At 36.7% G+C, this 22,144-nt stretch overlaps 1 protein-coding gene across 1 annotated transcript; it reads left to right on the top strand.

The window, feature by feature from the left end:
- The first annotated feature begins 340 nt into the window (after positions 1-340).
- Positions 341-19,345, top strand: LOC138315437 (probable Na(+)/H(+) antiporter nhx-9). Its single transcript, XM_069256466.1, has 12 exons — positions 341-725; positions 8,508-8,974; positions 9,502-9,758; positions 10,233-10,450; positions 10,843-11,045; positions 11,240-11,329; positions 11,658-11,728; positions 11,971-12,162; positions 12,792-12,918; positions 13,252-13,420; positions 13,680-13,766; positions 14,088-19,345. The coding sequence occupies exons 1-12, from the start codon at positions 521-523 to the stop codon at positions 14,879-14,881; spliced, it is 2,880 nt and encodes a 959-aa protein (XP_069112567.1). The 5' UTR covers positions 341-520; the 3' UTR covers positions 14,882-19,345.
- The last annotated feature ends 2,799 nt before the right edge of the window (positions 19,346-22,144 follow it).

The following is a 22,144-nucleotide window of genomic DNA, read 5'->3' as shown; positions in this document are numbered from 1 at the left end:
GTTCTATTGTCTATGTATTGAAATATTCGATTGAGTGCATTTTATTATGAAAACACGATGTTTTTAACCTGGGGTTATACTCGTAAAGCTGCTAGATTAGTGTATGATAGGCAGACTGTTTTATAGGGTCTTAGAAGAAATACTCAGTGACAAATTGGCCAATGTCTCTCAACTCAAGTAGACGTGAGAACACCTCAGACTGTTTAGTTACATCAACAACTTCATAAACTGTCTGACTATTTATTCCTGTTAACATTTGCTAAATGGACATTCAGCCGTCAAGAATTTTTCCTTTGGAAGAAAAGTAGCAAATTCTTATTACCCTCTGCGCATGTCGGCTGACCTTAAAGAAAGGTCATATATATTTTACTGGAGACACTCGTAGGAGTCCCCATTTACTATCGGGGATTGGCGACTATCTCGCCGCACGATGGACATGGACACGAGTTTACGTTAACAAGGTTACCAACGTGAACTGGTAACGCCGATTTTGTCATCACCTGAAGGTTATTTAATCAGAATGAACGGGAAAACACGATGGCTGGCTTTGTTTGCGATCAGCTGTGCGTTTGTGTATTGGGTGCCCGTGGAAGCCCATGGTTCAGAAGGACAAGATTCAAACAACGAAACAGAACGATACCAACTTGTAGTGTTTGACTTTGGCAGAGTGGAACTACCTTATGTGATATGTCTGTGGATTCTGATCGTTAGTTTGGCCAAAATAGGTAAAATGATACCACAAAAACACCTGTGTGATTCTGAGAGTGAAGAGAAGTAAGGGGGGGGGGTAACTTTCTGGTAATCAAGGTGTCTGTAACTTAGACCAAGGTTTAGTAAATAATTTATTTTGAAGATTCTATATAGAGAATACATTTTGATCGTCTACTATACCAGATTTGATTATACTGAGACTCAGTATACATTAAAATTTCCAAGAGACAAAAAGGCCAACCTGTCTATAAAGACCATGCACAAAAGTTAAAGAGACAAAGAATATTGGTCTTTATAAATTTACACGCAGGACACCGTCTGTTAATTTGGTCATTTACTACATTAAGGCCCACAAGAAAATGGCCACATGAAGAAAGTAGCTGTTATTCACAAAAAAAAAAAATTGTATGTATATTTGTAGTAATGTACACTGATTTATTCTGTTCTGCGAGCTTATATATTATCAAATGCTAAAATGAAGAAAGAAGTCCTGCGTAACACTCCTGCCTTGTAATTTGAGGAAAATCTTACTGAAATCATATAGGATGATAGTTTCATAGTGGTAGCTATATATATATAGCATTGATCATATTTTACTTGTATACGGAATGTGATTATTGTCAACAGGTAAGCTTCCATAGCCACACATACTATAATACATAACCACCTACGTTAGCGGGCTATAGTAAACAATATTGAAAGAAACTGTGTCATTTCCCATAATACTATGGTGATGTACGTCAACAAAACAGCTGTCAGACGACCTCCACTCCTTCAGCTTACGTTTTCATCACCATAAAAAATCCATAGAGCATTCACCTATAACACAAATAGAATCTGTTTCATTTGAATATAGCATACTCGTACAATCCTAGATAATTATTACACTTTTGAAATATAAATATAAGTTGTATTCGACCTAATAAGCCTCCCCTTCTATATTTAAGCACCCCTTCCTCTTTTGGAGGCTTCAAGTTCACTAACCTTGAATTTAAATTTAAGTGTAAGTGCCCAGTCCAATCTATTCTCTTATTTTTTGAACACCCTGCTTTGGTCTAATACAGTACTAAAGACTTTTGTAATCTGTTTGTCTTATTCATTTCTTTTGGTTTGATCGATGCTTATAAATTAGCAAGATGATAATATCATAATCATTACCTATTAAAACAAAGCATCACCTGTCAAATCATTATTAAATCAAAACTTATACCTTAATTAATAGAAACAGCTCTTGTTTTTTAAAGCATAACTCTGAAATAAGTTGAATAATTTTATAGAATTTCAAGAGCTGTAAGCTTACTGTTAATACTATGCTTATCATCACTTCCTTTACAATTGTAAATAGATAAATGAAGTGTCTTGCTAACTACCACAAACTACCACAATTAGGTTGACTATCACACATAAACCATCACTGTAACAAAAATTTACAGAGAAATTAACATTTATTTAGAGTGTTGTAACTTTATCTAAGGCCATCAATATAAATGTTGTCGACGTTATACATTTGTAATTGTCATCATTTAACTTTTTACTTTGTTTTTCTTTCGGAAACATAGTGGAGGCTTAAATATATTTAAAGATATTATGACTTGAATTTTTACCTTTTTTTGAATTTTTACCTTGTTTTAAAAACATAGACCTGCTTGTGGTTGGGAGAGTTTATACAATAGAGATAAATTAAAGTCATCTTTTTTATGATAATTGTTGTCCAATGTTCATAAAGATAGTTTCAAATTTTAAAGTATTGTGACGAAGGCCGTTCTTTAATAGCTTATCATCAAAATCAAAGAGTTGTATTCATTACTGTAGTCACAGGCTACTCTCCAACAATCAAGTTTTGGACAAAGATTGTAGTTGACTATTTGATCTGAATGTGTAAAATGATGGAGATGTTTATTTGTCATTTCTGTTTTGACACTTCAAACTTCAAAGCTTTTTTTTGTGTCCCACCTGTTGAATTTAGCTAAACCTTGTCGGTTTTCATTTGTACATAGGAGAATCAGTTTGTTTCAATCAAATTTTGTATTTGATAATCAAGTCAGTCTGAATTTTAAGATGGGATCGAGCTACAGCCTGCATCTTGAAAAACACATTTCTTGAATTGTGCCAGGGGCATTTAAGTTGATACTTTCTTGGGATAATGGATTTCAAGTTATTCTGAAATGAAACAAGATCTAAGCTACCTTTAATCTGCCATATTAAATTTTTACTGTTTTTCCTTAGAGATTTTGACTATAAACATGCTATATGGAATCCTAATATGAAGAAGGTAGCAGAGATTTCCAATATACTCAATGTAGTCAGACGACTACTAAGACCTTTGGGCCTCCTCTTGTGTTATTAAGATCAGACATTTGTCCTTTAGGCCTCTTGTCATATTTTAAAGTCAATATGAGTGCGATAAAACGAGATTAGACGATGCCCAATCTACTTGTTAATTTCTCATAAATTTGTGGAAAAATTGATTAGATATAAGATAAACTAAACAGGGTTGCAAAGTACATGCACATGTATATCGAGTGTAACTCCTATCAGTGACATCGACAACATGTACGTATGCAGTATGCACCCCGTTACCTTCACCTGATAAACCACCAATAAAATATATACTTATCACCAGGTCATGGCTTATTAGGTTTTATTCCGTCTTTGCATATTACAGAGTTAGCTCCCTTGCGGGTAGGTATCGATTGTTACATCATTATTTTGTGAGCACAATTCACGTCGTTTTCTTCGAAATGTATGATGTTACGCTCGCAAACAAATGACGTCACAATCAATACCTACTCGCAAGTGCAGATAACTCAGTAATATGCAAATTCGGAATAAGTGACTAGATCACAAAGTCACCTTGGCGTTTCCTCTAGGAGTTTAAATATTAATGACAAATCTTAACATTTTCAGCGTCTGCACTGTTTTGTAACCTTAATCATCAATGTGATTGTGTTTGTATAATATGACGCATCTTAAATGCCAACCCAAGGCTATATGTGTATGACGTCAGAAAGTATCATTTTGTACTGATGGTATCTTGAATTAAAGCCTAAGAAATTTACAGCTGCAATAACACGCACAGCCCATTTGCATATCAATATACATCTTTGATTAGCTCTTCGTATTGATCTTTCACCTTTTCAGAATGATTTAGTGATCTATATTAATCTGCTGATCTCTGTGTGCCTCGAATACAGATTATGTAGTTTATAGTTTTTAGACTTTCATATGTTGGTTTTGAAGGACAGATCTACCTGAGGGTTAAAAAAAAATCTGGTAAAGCGCAAGTTTAAGGCTATATATATATGTTGAGGATAGAATTTATTTATCCTTCATGCTCAGATGATGAAAGCATTTTTTTTGCCTCAAATCTTAAAGATGCTCCACCGCTGACAAATGGTATTTTTTCACTATTAAAAACAGGAGCAGACGATTTACTATTTTTCTTCAGTTACAAAAGTTACTCACTTTACACCATTACCACAATTGAAAAGTTTGAGCTTCTAATTTTACTTCAAGTTAAAAATATGAAAAATAATTAATTGCATCCCGAAAAAAATCCGTACCACTATATCCTATATGAAATGAACTACTGAATGCGCATGTACCAAAGGCAAAGTAAATCACTTATATTATTTTTTGTGTCAATTAGACTATTATATACACGATTAAACACCAATTATTGTTCAAATGATGAATATCATTTTTGGTCTGTCGGCGGTGGAGCATCTTTAAATTTGTGATTATAATTTCCCTATGAATACGTTGCACCCTTTTAAAAATTTTGAACTACACTGTATTGACACTTTGGTTATATAAGAAAACTACCGGTATATCTGGAAATGAAGTCTTCAAACCTGAAATTGGTTGTATACCTAAGGTTGTATCAAAAGGAATTCCATTGCTACTAGCATCTATTATATGAAAGTCATGACACGATCATGTGTCTGTATTGCATGGGTATAGTAGTTACGTAATGTTATGAAGGAACACGAGGCTTTCACATGGGACAAACTAGTGATAAACCTGTGACATAATTATTGGACAGATGTAAACAGGTAAATCAAGGTAAAAATTAAAAAACAAAAAAACCACATAATTTTTAAAAATAATTTAACACCTGAATGTAACATGATAAAGTGTCCTACCTATATGACGCAAAAGATGCATTCTAAAGTTGTCAGATTCTGAATTGATGATGACATTCACACTATTACTCATGAAAACAGCATTTACAGTCAAACTTGCCATAGCAACCATTATGTATAAAGAACACCTGTTTAATATGACCACTTCCATATAGGGTCCCAAATGACCGGTTATAAGTACAAGTTGACCTGTGTATAAAGATAACATGTCCATAAAGATTGTTTTGTCAGTAAGACAGTCTAAATAGCCATGTTTTAACTGTATGCTTATGACCAAAAGTTTTAAAACATCAGACCTCAAGATCATAAAAAAGTCTTAAGACAGCCTTTATTTGTCCAATCATACACGAATATACAAAAAGATATGTCAATTTTGATTGGCTAAGCTTAATCATGAACCTGAAGCCTGTTTAGCATAACCCGGTAACAATTTAAAGTAATAATTATTATGGTCTGTAAAATTTACTTGTTTAGAAATATAAAAAAAAGAACTTGCTTGGAAATACCAAAGACAAAATTACGATTTAAGTTTACTTTCAACTTTATTAAATCGTCAGCCTGACATTGCAGACATGTCAACAAACGCTTGTTTTGACAAACACTGTTGACTCTGGCTGAGGGATTAATTGGGTTGGTATTATCTACTGAGCAATGGAAAGATGTTGATAAATATGGAAGATCTGGTTATATGCTAATAACTTTTGAACTTAGGACCTTAGAGACAAGTTCAGACCATTTCACTTGTGATACAGGTGTGTTGTTGGATTGACAACGGAAGAATTCACTATCTGGTCAGCAGAATGTTTACATTGTTCAGTAATTAGGTCATACTGTATCCCCATGTACTAATAAACAAAAATTGTCATTCACCAAGATATGAGAAAATTAAGTCCTGATAAAATTCTCTACTGCATTCCTGGATAACAGATAATATATCATGATATATAAATTATTTGAATTTTTATTTATCTCTTTTGTTTGTTTGGAAGATTGAAGGGGAAGCTTAAAGCTACCACGGAAATCTGAAATGATAGTAAAACCTAGTGAGAGTGGGGAGTATCTAACAAGTATACTGTAGTTAATGTTAAAACCTGCTGGATGTTGTCCACCCCATCTCCGTATTATCCTCCATTTCCAATCCAACTTCATCCCTTTGTAACTTTTCCTATTCCATATTTCTCTCCAATCTTACTCAATTTCATCCCTTCATGCCATCCCTTGACCCTAATCTCTCTCCATCCTGTCATGCCATCCCTTGTCCCCAATCCCCCTCCATTCCTTTGTACCATATCCTATCTCCAATCCTACTCCAGCCATTATTTTATATACTATTTCCTGTTTCTCCATCCCTTTGATCGATCCCTTTTCCCATTCCCACCTCATTTCTCTTTGTAACATCCCCAATTTCCAATCCACTCAAGTCATAAACATCTTCTGCCCCTCTACTTTCCCAATCCCTCTTTACCACCTGATCCCTATCTCCAATCCCCCTTCATCCCTTTGTACCATCCCCACTCCTTTATTCCACTCCATTCCTTTGTACCATCCCCTCTCCTTTATTCCACTCCATTCCTTTGTACCACTCCCTCTCCTTTATTCCACTCCATTCCTTTGTACCATCCCCTCTCCTTTATTCCACTCCATTCCTTTGTACCATCCCCTCTCCTTCATTACATTCCAACCCTTTGTACCATCCCCTCTCCTTCATTCCACTCCATCCCTTTGTACCATTCCCTCTCCTTCATTCCTCTTCATCCCTTTGTACCATCCCCTCTCCTTCATTCCAATACATTCCTTTGTACCACTCTCTCTCCTTCATTCCACTCCATTCCTTTGTACCATCCCCTCTCCTTCATTCCACTCCATCCCTTTGTACCACTCCCTCTCCTTCATTCCACTCCATCCCTTTGTACCATCCCCTCTCCTTTATTCCTTTCCATTCCTTTGTACCACTCCCTCTCCTTCATTCCACTCCATCCCTTTGCACCATCCCCTCTCCTTCATTCCACTCCATCCCTTTGTACCACTCCCTCTCCTTCATTCCACTCCATCCCTTTGTACCATCCCCTCTCCTTTATTCCTTTCCATTCCTTTGTACCACTCCCTCTCCTTCATTCCACTCCATCCCTTTGTACCATCCCCTCTCCTTCATTCCACTCCATCCCTTTGTACCATCCTCTCTCCTTTATACCACTCCATTCCTTTGTACCACTCCCTCTCCTTCATTCCACTCCAGCCCTTTGTACCATCCCCTCTCCTTCATTCCACTCCATCCTTTTGTATCATCCCCTCTCCTTCGTTCCACTCCATTCCTTTGTACCACTCCCTCTCCTTCATTCCTCTTCATCCCTTTGTACCATCCCCTCTCCTTCATTCCAATACATTCCTTTGTACCACTCTCTCTCCTTCATTCCACTCCATTCCTTTGTACCATCCCCTCTCCTTCATTCCACTCCATCCCTTTGTACCACTCCCTCTCCTTCATTCCACTCAATCCCTTTGTGCCATCTCCTCTCCTTCATTCCTCTCTATCCCTTTGTACCCTCCCCTCTCCTTCATTCCACTCCATCCCTTTGTACGATCCCCTCTCCTTCATTCCACTCCATCCCTTTGTCATCCCTTTGTACCATCCCCTCTCCTTAATATCACTCCATCCCTTTTTACCATCCCCTATATCCAATCCTCTGCACTATCCCAATCCTTCAATTTTTCTTATCCCTTAATTACCTGTTCTACTTTTTCAACTCAATCATTCCCCCCTTTTATGATCACTCTCCTGACCTAGATTTGAGACAATAGCTCTGTGGGCGGATGGTGGCAGTCAGCCAGGATTCCACTTAATACCAAAAACAATGTCTAATCTGGCTCAAAAAAAAAGGTTATTGTTCCAGTTCACAAACCCTATAGGGTCATAAAGTGCCTGTTACACGATTCAAGGTTGATGTAATTTGATTGTCGAGGAGCTTTCTATTGTCAATTATTTTTAGAAAGTAAATGTTTTATTGCATGAAGATGTCAGAAGCGGTATTTTTATGGTAGGAACATAATGTGAAATGTCCACAGGAGTCTCTACTTGTTGCAAACCACACATTGGGAAATAAACCAAGACCAATTGGATTATAAGTTTTGCTTGTGGTTCATTAATAAATCGGAACAACTGTACTGGTGTAAGTGTATTGATTTATCATTTTTTAAGAAAAACTTCTCAAATCAAAAATGTCCAGTACTCTTATCTGTCTCTTGATCATCTAGGCATTGAGTCTATGTTAAAATCTAAAACTTTTCTAAAAGTGTTTGATAATAATTGTCTACAAAACATGATACCCAATAATTTTCCACAACATAAGGTGGGGGGATTTAAGGGGGGGGGGGGAGGGAACACAAGTACGATTAGCAAACAAATGATAAATATGTACGATGGAAACTTATTTGGAGTCTAAATATTTCAACAATAATCCAGTATCTCTTTATTCTCTGATGTTATTAATTTTCAAACAATATTTTGAGGGGCCTAGCGTTGGACTGCCACTGTCCCTGTACTTAAACGACATAATAGTATCATACATATGGATAGGATGTTCTGAGTAAAGTTGATTGAGTAGCCATGACTCTAACAGCTTGTCCTCATCCTCATTTGTCTATCTATTTCAGCATTCCACCTCCACCACAAGCTACCGTTGATTATCCCCGAGAGTTGTCTCCTCATCGTTCTTGGCCTTATCGTTGGTGCCATCCTTCACTACAGCCATGTTGCCACGACCAGTGAATATGTCCTGGATGCTGACATCTTCTTCATCTACCTGCTCCCTCCCATCATCTTCGAGGCGGGATACTTTATGCCTGTTCGCTCGTTCTTTGACAACCTTGGCACCATCCTGCTCATGGCGGTGGTCAACACCTGTATCAGTGCCGGACTCATCGGTGCCTGTCTCTACGGCCTGTCCTGCTGGGGACTGTTTGGCCGCCAGATCAGCCTTCTCAGTTGTTTTATCTTTAGTAGCCTCATCTCAGCTGTAGATCCGGTCGCTGTCCTGTCAATATTTGAAGAAGTCCATGTTAATCAGATGCTTTACATCATTGTGTTTGGTGAATCTCTACTAAACGATGGAGTGACTGTGGTAAGTACAATATAACTGTAATTCATGCCCAGGTTGCTTATAGTTTCAACAGAACGTTTATTAAAAGAAAAAAAAACTTAAATGTTTGCAAAATGCCTTTAATAAAAATAATGTATTATGACTTAACACACTCATTAACTTGTGATAATTCCATAGAATTATTACAAATTAATGAGTTTTTCACAAATTTTTGTGACTCAACATCCATATTATAGAAATTTAACACACTCAACAGTATAACCTATATGTGCGGTAGTAATTTTACAATGACGAGTATATATGGGGCTTTGGTACTGCATCTTTCCTAAACCTCCTAAACCTGCCAGGTCCTTAAATGACTTGGCCGTTCATAGGGTGTGAAACAAAATAAACAACAAAAACATTTCAAAACTTTCAACACTTCCATAGAAACAAAGCTTGACATGTACATTAGCCCAGATACTCTAGGTCTGACTGACAAGAGCCAGAGCATCTCCAGCTTGATGTATAGTTATTTGATTCTATACAGAAAGTTCCCATCATTTCAGGTGCTCTACCATATGATGGAGGGATTTATAGAGATTGGAGAGGAAAAACTCATCGCTATTGACATCGCCACTGGCCTCAGTTCGTTCTTTGTGATTGCATTTGGGGGCACTCTGATCGGAATCCTGTTTGGATTATTCGGAGGATTTATTACGAAATACACCCAGCACGTTACCATCATTGAACCTTTGTTTGTCTTTGTACTTGGATACCTGATGTACCTTACGTCCGAGATGTGCCATCTGTCAGGAATTCTCGCGTGAGTATTCAGGAATAGACATGAATATGTGAACATGTACTAAAGTCAAAATTAAATTGCTATATTTCATAGATTGAGGTAAATTTGTATCAATTGTGTCATAAAATTAATTTTTGATAAATTACTAGAATATCTAACTTGGAAGCTACACACATTTATTTAGAACATTTATCTGTGCAATTACTTGCCTTAGCATCTTAGCATTATAACATTAATCTGAGTATAGACTGCTTTAGTCACATTTGTATTGGTGCATTAACTGACTAATATAGACAATAAGACATTATGTAAAAATCTAGTTTGTCTCTTGATTCTGTGGTGTTTTCCAGTGAGATAGCCCTATAAATGTGAATCTTTTTGCGCCTCATGTTTTTTTGACCGCTTCAATAAAAAAAAATGGAAATAAGAGATAAATTTTATTTCATCATGGATTGTAATGAAGTCTTTAATTCTGATTACTGACCTGTGTTGTAGGCTATCATTTGGAGGAATCGTACTCCGCCATTACCTAGAGGCTAACATTTCCCGTAAAACAAAAACCAGCATAAAATACTTCATGAAGATGTTAGCAAACATCAGCGAGACAATTATCTTCATGTTCCTGGGTCTCTCAACCATGGTCGACACGCTTGATTGGAATTTCAGCTTCATTCTCTTCGCCCTGCTCTTCTGTCTAGTGTTCAGAGCCCTGGGTAAGTATTTGGTGACAAAAGGGAGATAACTCTAGTATATTAGAATTGTCTGATTTAGATAATTTTCATCTAAGCTCAAGTTTTATGTGTACATAACTGTCTTTCTTGATTTTGCGTATATTATCATCAGCACTTTTCAGGATTTTACTTTTTCAGTTCTTTTCGTTTATAAAGTATCGAAAACAAAATCAAAATGAATAGTGCCAAACAGGTTCCTAGGCAGGTATTGACTTGATTTTATTTGTATGACAAATTAACAAAAGTGAGAAGGCTTGCTACATTTGTACTTTATTCAGGACATTAAATATTTTGTACAATCAATAATACAATGAGCCAATGTTTGTAAAATCCCATTGAAGTCTATCCACTATAATACCGTTGTTACATTTTAGGTGTGATAGTTTTAGCGTTCATCCTGAACCGTCGCCGTCTGGTGAAATTGACAGGAATTGACCAGTTTATCATGGCGTATGGTGGGCTTCGAGGAGGAATTGCATTCTGTCTGGCTCTGTCTCTAAAGGAAGAATTGGTGCCTGAAAAGAATCTCTTTATTACAGCCACAATCATCATTGTTTTCTTCACAGTTTTCATACAGGTACAGGTCAATTGAGATTTATTTAGATAAGTTTTACACCTTTGAAATTTGAAAAATTTAGTTGAGTGTTTAAACGTAGTGAAACATCTCTAGCAAGGATAACCTTATATAAAGTAAATAAATGTTGTCTGGTTGTAAATCTGCACAATAACATTTTGGAAGGAATATCAACATCAGATCTCTAATTATTTCAGGGTATTACAATCAAGCCCGTAGTGAATGCTCTGAAGGTTAAACGACAGAAACATGGTGACCCTTCACTTCACGAGAAAATCAATGAAACTGTAAGTAAAAACTACTCCTCACTTTGCAGTGTTTGTCTTTCTACATAGCTACTCATTTTGGTTCCTTATTAAACATACTCATAGTGCCATTTATTGAAAAAACATAGAAGCTACGTTTCTTCCTTTTTGGCTTATTATTCAAGCTCTTTGAACATCAACAGTTAAATTTCTCCCTTTTTGGGTAGCATTTATATTATACAGTTATTAACTGGGGGTTTTGGGCAACATATATAGAAACTGTTTTAACCTGGTATAACAATCAATTATAGATTTACTGTATAACTTTTTATTAGTTTAATATACTCAGCGTTGACTGTTGACATTTCAGTTCATTGACCACTTGATGGCTGGTATAGAAGGAGTGACAAAGCGATCGGGACACAACCTGATGAGGAGCAAGTAAGTCTAGATAGAAAATTAAACATAGATGCCCTGATCATTATGTAGGCCTAATATTGAAACCTACTCAAATGGCAAAACTCTGTAATATGCTGTTATACAAGTTCATGAGTTTGCAAGAGACTCTCAAAAAGAGAGAATCAAATACCTCGACTGTTTTCAGAGTTTGATAATCTTCTTCATTTTATTAAAAGAAATACTTTTTTTCCATGAAAAATGACCTTGTTATATTTTTCATTCAGATTCCGTCACATAAACCACAAGTATATCAAGCCGTGGCTGAATCGCGAGTCGGTCAAACTGACGAGTACGAAGGCTGACAAGGTTCTGGATATCTATCATAGTATCAGTGTACAAGACGCCCTCCACCAGATGGGAGACGGGGATGCTGTCGAGGTCACTGGAGGTCACAAGCTCCCTCTACTGTCAGCAGAGTAAGTTTTCAATAATCTCCTTTGTACTGTCAGTAGAGACAGTTACCTCCCCAGTCCAGTCAGCTGATTAAGTTTTCAATTATTTCCCTTGTACTGTCAGTAGAGACAGTTACCTCCCCTTCCAGTCAGCAAAGTAAGTTTTTAATTATCTCCCTTGTACTGTCAGTAGAAACAGTTACCTCCCCTGTCATGTCAGCAGAGTAGGTTTTCAATTATCTCCCTTGTACTGTCAGTATAGACAGTTATCTCCCCTGTCCTGTCAGTAGTATATGTTATCTTACCTTTACTGGTGGTACAGACTGGAACTGACAACAGACACAGTTATATTTTCTGTAGTATAAACAGAGTGAGTTATCTTCCTTGTCCTGCTCGCAGAGTAAGTTATCATTTCTGAACTTTCAACAATGTGCGTTATCTCCCCATTAAATTGAGATATAAATTACATCCCACAATTTCAGTATCTTCCTGTCCTGTTAGATTTGTAAGCTTTTCTTTTTGCAAATCTTTCAAGATAATGATAAAATTAGAGAAATGAGTTGTTCATGTTCATAGAAAATACTTTAAATAAGAACATAACTGCATTTAGTGTAAAACACTGTAGTTATAACAAAATATAATGTTGTTTTTAGGTCTAAAATGAATGGTTACCATCAGGAACATGGCAACAATGGCCACCTTGTGCCTTCATCGAATAATGAAAAAGAAGAAAACCTTCACCGTTTACTGAATGAAGGCATGCTCCGACCTCGAACTACCGTGAGTAGACTTGTAACATGATAATTCCTATGCAGTTTTATTCGGCAGCAATCGTCATTGGTTTTCATTTCTGTGGAATAATGTAAAATAAAAACAAAATTGTGGCTACTAAATTTAGCGATTTCCATTTCAAATTTAGTTCCCGGAGGAAAAGGTTCGTGATTAAGTTTATTAATTTAAAATTCATGCAAGCAAATTTTTGCAAATTTAGTTTGACTGTTAAATCATTTAGGACTAACCAGGATGTTGCCATGCACTTATTTCATACAGATGTATTTTTGTTCTCACCTTGCTGTTGACCGTAACTGATTAATGCTTTACATTTCCTTGCAGTGTGTAGTCAACCACAAGAACTCAGTTCCTGAAGTTGAGGAGAGTAAGCGCCTTACACGTCCAGCGAAACTTTTCACCGACACCAGCGATAGCCATCAAAGTATATCCACCCCAAACTTGCATAGCAACAGACATACAGAACACACCTTCATCTCTCCGGAGGTTGTAGGTATGTGTGCAGACATTGTATGTAAAACAACTTGGCGTCTTCTTAGGTCTATATATTTATACATACACATCGATATGATATAGATATTGTTTGAAAAAATGTTTCCCATGAATTTAAATTTCTCAGATATCTACTGTACGATTTTGAAATAAGACTCTTTTTTTTTAAAAGACAGACATCAGATTTTGAAATATGTGATTTTGAAGAAATATTGGAAAAAAATTACCTTTATATGATTTTATCTCTGTTTTTGATTTAGATGAAGTCTTTGATAATGATTCTGATGGACATGAGAACGTAACTTTGAACTTCAAACCTATGACGGAAGATTTCAAGGAAACGACGTGTAAGAAATAACAGAAGCTTTTTGTCCTCAAGGGGAGATAACTCGAATGCATAGGTTGTCAATACAAGATAAATCTGCATCTGGGCCTTATATGTTACATACATTAGAGTTTTTACCTTTCTTTTTTTGACAAATTTGGATTGATGTGTTATTTCTTTTGAACTCTAGTAGAACATATTGTATGCAATTAAGGGAGGTAACTCTTGTTATATCTGAATTTCAGATAAGAAATTACAATTTTATGTTTAGTTTAATGATACCCATTCCCTGGAATGTATTTGATAAGCATGATAAACAATAAGTTTTAAATTTTAATTACAGTTGAACCATTGCCACCACCAACAAGTACAGCTACTGAACTAGAGTTACCATGGAAACGACGCCAGTCGCAGGAGCCAATCCCCTTGACATCACAACTCTCCTCTAGTGAAGAGCCGTTAACAGCAGAAGCCCCTACCTGGGTGAACAATTTGTCATACAATCACCTGCTGGCCTCTGGATCGCCGTATGCCTCCCCAGAGGTCACGGTAATCCCCATCCCAAAGGAAACCAAGGTGCCTGTGTACAATATATTCCCCCCAGCACCTTCTAACGAAAACAGTAGCTTGATGCCTCCGCCATGGTCTACACACAGCGAGTGTTCTCAGGAGGACGATGCTCCCGTCACCTCTGTAAATATGTGTAACACAGGTGATAAAAGTAACAATTATTTATTATCTAATCATACATCTCCGCCTCCTTCACATCACATTATCATTCCCACAATACATCACTTCGATGGCTCGGTGTCACAGGAGCAGGTCTGTGAGGAGGGAGATAAGAAACCTCTCCGTTCTTTACCGGGGTCAGCCTCCGCACCCGACCTGCCCAAACACTGGACACACTTCAACAATAAGGGTCGGCTACACTCCGAGTCGGTGTTAGAGGAGGCACGACTACAGGAACAGCTGCAGAGCCGTGTCCAGGAATGGCTTTGTGCAAACAATTCTAACAACGATGGGATCATAATCAATCTTATGGATCATGGTACCCCTGAAAATGTCAGCGACAATGACGCAGACGATGAGAGTGATGATAGGGAAGATGACAACGAATTAGAGAGCAGTCATTTATAACAGTAATGCAGTGTAGGTGTGCCCTGATGTGCCTGATAACAGGAGGAGGAAGTTTGGTCTGACCCCAATGGACAGATTCAGAATAGTTTATCTGGGTTTAGCCTTACAACACAATATCTGGCCTCAATTTCTCGAAACAACAAAAGGTGCTGACATAAGTCAATTCTCAAGTCATTTCCAGTATGTCAAAATTTTTGACTGGAGTTTGTTTCCAGAAATTAAGACCTACCTGATTTGTTCTTGTCTGACCCTCTATCACTAGACCTGATTGGTCGATTTATATATATATATATATGTATGTCTATTCCTATAAACGCTTCATTTGGAACATTCCATGCAAGTTCTCTTTTGAGGTGTGATCACTTTGGTGTTAAGAATTCCTTTATATGTTTTAATTGTGATTAGCCACCAGGTGCTGTGTCAAACTTCGTAATTTAATGTGTTGTAAAGTGTAATCAGCATGTTCTATGAATAGAATCAATCAAATTTGCTCCCATTAATTTTTTCTCATGACTTAAAATCAATTGAATAAATAGTTCATCTCCACTAAATTCAACTGTATATGTTCATTGATCTAAATTATTTATCTAATTGAAAATCATCTGTATACATCATTATGTGAATAGAATGGTATCTGTTTTCCTCTTTCCATCAGTTGGATATATTCATTAAGTTCAATTATTTATTCCAATGTATATACCTGGTACTCATTTTGGCTATTCCAATAAAATATGGACGACACTCAAGGATATCAGAATTTGAATGCAGTACCACCTGTAAAATTTAATTGATAAATGAATTTCTTTATGAGTTGTATTCTGAAGATAATGAACAACGATGATTATTATGTAATTTTCCTCTTCACATCAATTGTTAATACCATTCAATGAATTCTAATGTATTTCCACTGTTGTACATGTATATACACTAAGGTCATGGTGATGTTATTTTCCTTTTAATAACGGTTATATATATATATTCATTTGAGCTACATAAGTGGTGCATCATCATCATTGTCATTGCCATCATCATCGTTATCATCGTCATCATCATCTTTCTACATATGTGCAGACTACAAAGGTGTAACCTGCTCTCGCCACTGATTATATAATGAAGTTTGACACAGCTCCCTACCGGTGATCTGGTGTATATATATTATATAAGCACAAAATATGTGATATTTGAACTCCTTTTTGTCCTACTTAAGATACACTGTACGTTTATGTACGAGGAATGTAAACTTTTGAGTGAGTTCAACCTCCCAGTGTTTGCACTATGTCTGTCTAAAGCTGACAGGAACATACCCAATTGACTGTGTGAGCTTTAACCGTCTGTTTTATATATAAAACATTTCATTTTTATTGTGATATGAACACATTTGTTCAGTATTCTCATCTTGAACTTCATCTTATTACTGGGGTATGGTAGTGGAAATATCATCCCCTGCTCCTGGGCAAAATACATCAATTTGCCTGGGGCTAATATCTAAAAATTATGAAACTAGCCAAATTTGATGTTGAAAAGTAGATCTGTATGCAAATTTTACTAGTCATGTCCACTTACGTCATCCATGTGCTATTTATTCATGCTTCTGAACTTTATCACCATGACATTTATATCAAAAACACTATTTAATGTGAAAACTTTGCCATGATTTTGAGCTCACCTGCCACGAAGGACCGGTGAGCTTATGTTATAGCACTTTGGCTGTCGTCCATCCAGTTGTCTGTATAGAAGAAGGGGGGCCACTTTTGTATAAGCTATCTCTAACCCCATATCCACAATAAATTGGAAACAGATGGAATTACTTCCCTGTATCAATATATTTAGCTTGTCTTTGAGGAGATAAATACATAACCGATACTCTGACATTATATTGTTGGTTTACCTTAAAAATGCCAGGAGAGTGATACAAACCCTCTGGGCCTCTTGTTAAGTCTTTGAGTTCTGTGAATTGGCAAAGAATGTTACACCAAAGTCGCACCAATGTGATCAAACCACATGTAACAGTCAATACCCAGGCACAGGAGCAGACAACTGGATCTGACTTAACACAATGTTTGATTCCTATGGAGTCATGAATGCTTGCATTCACATGACATATTGCTAAGTTACTTGATGTAAAACTCATTAATTCCTGATTACACATTTGAACTCTGCCAATTCTATGGTTGGAACAGTCCATTTTTGGAATGAGAGGGGTGATGATTTTATGCAAATAAGCGTTCCATAATTGTGTTCTTCAATATCTCCTGGTTTCTCATTGATATTACAAACAGTTTGGATTGTTCTAAAAAATGTTGTAATCAAATATACATTACTAGTCAAAGCTGTATTACTTGAGGATCATACCAAAGAAGATGAAAAATGGGTGTGAAAGCTTTACTGTTGCCTTGTACATGTATTTTAAATGTTGGCTTATCAATCTCTTATTATTTTATATTCACAGTACACCTTTGTAGTACTTAACTGTTGCCTGGTGTCTTTCAAGATGTATTTATCTGTTGTGAAACATTTTTTGCTAGAAATGTAAAACACAAAATGTTAGGTAGAAAAAACTTCAATCTCAGACTTATATATATGAATTGATCATCTGGTTTTTAGTCAATTTTGCCTTTTTGCTGAGTATAATTTGTAACATTAGAAATCATTGCTGGTAACCTTAATAATTGAATGTCTCTGAGTAGCGCGTATATATTTACGAAAACCATTCTTATGTTTAAGCTTAAATTCAACCTGAAATCAAAAAAGGGAGCGAAGTGTAATGGTTCTGGGTCGGGTTGATCCCCCATCAATCAAGATTCACTGGTCAGCTGGAACTCCCATCTAGCTGTGCATTTGTCCACTCCTGATATAAAAGCCACTAGACAAATTAAACATAGTAACTCATGTTGTTTATTTTTATTTGTTTTCCTATCTGAAGATTCTTTGAGATAAAGTAAAATAGACTAAGATATTTTTTATTGCCTGGTTACAAATATTATGAGAGCATAACTATGGCTTTAGGCCTAAATTGATGAAATAGCCAGATTATCTTTCCTTAGTGAATTGAATTTAAGGTCAATGAAGATAGTGACAGTTTATTATAACTATTGTTTTTTACAAAGTACATCTATTGTTCACTGTGGTTTTTTACGTTATGTATGTGGTTGGAGATTTCTAAAATCCTGTAAGAGTTGTAATTTTCTAAACTAGTCATCCTTAAGCTATGATTTAAAAATACTACATCTGTATTACAGTATATTGGGCTTTAGGTGAAGTATATGTATTTGTATATGTGTAATATTCAGATATATATGATATAGTTACATATATAGGCCATATATTGAGGTTATGAAATATAAAGTGTTTATTGTATAAACTATATAATTCAGTTTTAATTTTACCAGATTTATTTTAAATTTCTGTTTTACATGTATTATGTTTAGATGTGTTGAAAATTGCCTCAAAATTTTTGTTTGCTAATCATACTCCTATAAGTATTTTTTTTTTTTTAATTTTCATTCAAATTTGATATGTGAAATGGATTGTAAAATTCTATCCTTTGTGTATTTGTGTGTAATAATATGCAAGATAAATTCTTTAAAGATAAATAGTTGATAAATAGTTGTAGTGAAAAACAATACATTGCCAGAGACCAATGGTTTATTGCATTACACTATCACTTATGAGTAGCATAGCAGAGTGTGAAATCAACAATGGGTCTTCGCGATGAAATACTGCGATCACAAGAATATGCAGAAATTCACGATATAGAAATTTGACGTCAACTTCTACTTAAAATCTTCATCTAACTCCAGTGTTGTATTGTTGTGCAATGCTTTCGTGTTTGCTAAACGTAACGTGTAAATGTTTGAAATTTTTATCATTCTTTAAATATCTGAAGATTTTTTATCCAATCGTGTAAATCTCACATCTGACACTTACTAGCACAGATATTTATTAATGCAAATCAAAATACCTCGGAATTTATAATTTATAAGAATATGTGGTCAGGAAATGCTTTTCATTTGCAAATGTAAAGCTTTCTATAAATAGATATTTCATGATGAACTTGTGAAAATATGATTAGGACAGTGATGCGATGCATGAAATCGGTAAAAATAAATACATGTATTGCTAAAAGTTTTTATCTTCAGCATGAGCAAGTAGTATCTAAAGACTAAAAGAATGACTACACGTGTATTAATTTGAGAAGTTGAACTAAATGTGAAGGCTTTTCATGATGTCTTTCTCCAGTTTTTAAGTTTTGACAGCTGACTTGTATACGTTTGTGCTGTAGGAAGGTGATTGAGATGTCAGGGTTGATCAGAGATATGTTTATATAGACACCTACCCGTGACAGGCCTCTATATATACAGGTCTCTCCATGCTATACATCCCCTGTGGTTGTCATATCGGAAACTTTTTTGATGCACCAATCAATTAAACTGATGATTATGTAATAAAATAATGACAATAAAATCTACTGGGTTCTTTTGTCTGTTAAATAAGTAAATACATGGTGGAGTACATGGCGTAATTCCTTAATTCAGGAATCTTGGCATGAGTAAATGACTAACTCTTGAGTAAACTACAACTTAAAAAAGCGCGCCATCTTAAGAGTATTAGCTGCACCACTTGGCTCACAAGTTTTGGTAGAAGTGCATGACTTAACCCATAGACGTTGATTTTATTACTCAGTAATGTATACTTTTCTTGAAGACACATGAAGCAGATCGCCTTGTGTGTAATGATATGCAAGATAAATTCTTTAGATTCTTGATTCATAAGCACTCCCTTTGTGACAATTTTTGAGCGCCTTTGGGGCGAATATGGTACATCAACTCATGGTTGATTGCACAACGTAAGTGTAGCGTAGTGTAGTGTGCATTCAGCCATGAGTCCCTGTGAAGAAATTCTGCGGATCACGAGAATATGCAAAATACTAGAACTTTGGCTTCAACTTAAAATCTTCATATCAAATTCCTATGTTGGATGTTGGTTTGAGTGCGTGACTTAACCCATCAATGTTGGCTGGAGTGCATGACTTAACCCATCAATCTTGGCGTATGACTTAACCCTTCAATGTTGGCTGGAGTGTATGACTTAACCCATCAATGTTGGCGTATGACTTAACCCATCAATGTTGGCTGGAGTGCATGACTTAACCAATCATTGTTGGCTGGAGTGTATGACTTAACCCATCAATGTTGGCTGGAGTGTATGACTTAACCCATCAATGTTGGCTGGAGTGTATGACTTAACCCATCAATGTTGGCTGTGTATGACTTAACCCATCAATGTTGGCTGGAGTGCATGACTTAACCCATCAATGTTGGCTGGAGTGCATGACTTAACCCATCAATGTTGGCTGGAGTGTATGACTTAACCCATCAATGTTGGCTGGAGTGTATGACTTAACCCATCAATGTTGGCTGGAGTGTATGACTTAACCCATCAATGTTGGCTGGAGTGCATGACTTAACCCATCAATGTTGGCTGGAGTGCATGACTTAACCCATCAATGTTGGCTGGAGTGCATGACTTAACCCATCAATGTTGGCTGGAGTGCATGACTTAACCCATCAATGTTGGCTGGAGTGTATGACTTAACCCATCAATGTTGGCTGGAGTGCATGACTTAACCCATCAATGTTGGCTGGAGTGTATGACTTAACCCATCAATGTTGGCTGGAGTGTATGACTTAACCCATCAATGTTGGCTGGAGTGTATGACTTAACCCATCAATGTTGGCTGGAGTGTATGACTTAACCCATCAATGTTGGCTGGAGTGTATGACTTAACCCATCAATGTTGGCTGGAGTGTATGACTTAACCAATCATTGTTGGCTGGAGTGTATGACTTAACCCATCAATGTTGTCTGGAGTTTATGACTTAACCCATCAATGTTAGCTGGAGTGTATGACTTAACCCTTTCAATGTTGGCTGGAGTGTATGACCTAATCCATCAATGTTGGCTGGAGTGTATGACTTAACCCATCAATGTTGGCTGGAGTGTATGACTTAACCCATCAATGTTGGCTGGAGTGTATGACTTAACCCATCAATGTTGGCTGGAGTGTATGACTTAACCCATCAATGTTGGCTGGAGTGTATGACTTAACCCATCAATGTTGGCTGGAGTGTATGACTTAACCCATCAATGTTGGCTGGAGTGTATGACTTAACCCATCAATGTTGGCTGGAGTGTATGACTTAACAAATCAATGTTGGCTGGAGTGTATGACTTAACCCATCAATGTTGGCTGCAGTGTACGACTTAACCCATCAATGTTGGCTGGAGTGTATGACTTAACCCATCAATGTTGGCTGGAGTGTACGACTTAACCCATCAATGTTGGCTGGAGTGTATGACTTAACCCATCAATGTTGGCTGGAATGTATGACTTAACCCATCAATGTTGGCTGGAGTGTATGACTTAACCCATCAATGTTGGCTGGAGTGTATGACTTAACCCATCAATGTTGGCTGGAGTGTATGACTTAACCCATCAATGTTGGCTGGAGTGTATGACTTAACCCATCAATGTTGGCTGGAGTGTATGACTTAACCCATCAATGTTGGCTGGAGTGTATGACTTAACCCATCAATGTTGGCTGGAGTGTATGACTTAACCCATCAATGTTGACTGGAGTGTATGACTTAACCCATCAATGTTGGCTGGAGTGTATGACTTAACCCATCAATGTTGGCTGGAGTGTATGACTTAACCCATCAATGTTGGCTGGAGTGTATGACTTAACCCATCAATGTTGGCTGGAGTGTATGACTTAACCCATCAATGTTGGCTGGAGTGTATGACTTAACCCATCAATGTTGGCTGGAGTGTATGACTTAACCCATCAATGTTGGCTGGAGTGTATGACTTAACCCATCAATGTTGGCTGGAGTGTATGACTTAACCCATCAATGTTGGCTGGAGTGTATGACTTAACCCATCAATGTTGGCTGGAGTGTATGACTTAACCCATCAATGTTGGCTGGAGTGTATGACTTAACCCATCAATGTTGGCTGGAGTGTATGACTTAACCCATCAATGTTGGCTGGAGTGTATGACTTAACCCATCAATGTTGGCTGGAGTGTATGACTTAACCCATCAATGTTGGCTGGAGTGTATGACTAACCCATCAAATGTTGGCTGGAGTGTATGACTTAACCCATCAATGTTGGCTGGAGTGTATGACTTAACCCATCAATGTTGGCTGGATGTATGACTTAACCCATCAATGTTGGCTGGAGTGTATGACTTAACCCA

The sequence above is a fragment of the Argopecten irradians genome, chromosome 2 (genome assembly GCF_041381155.1).
Source record: "Argopecten irradians isolate NY chromosome 2, Ai_NY, whole genome shotgun sequence".
Classification (NCBI taxonomy): Eukaryota; Metazoa; Mollusca; class Bivalvia; order Pectinida; family Pectinidae; genus Argopecten; species Argopecten irradians.
Note: the sequence above shows the minus strand (reverse complement) of the source record. Positions and strands in the feature narration are given on the sequence as shown.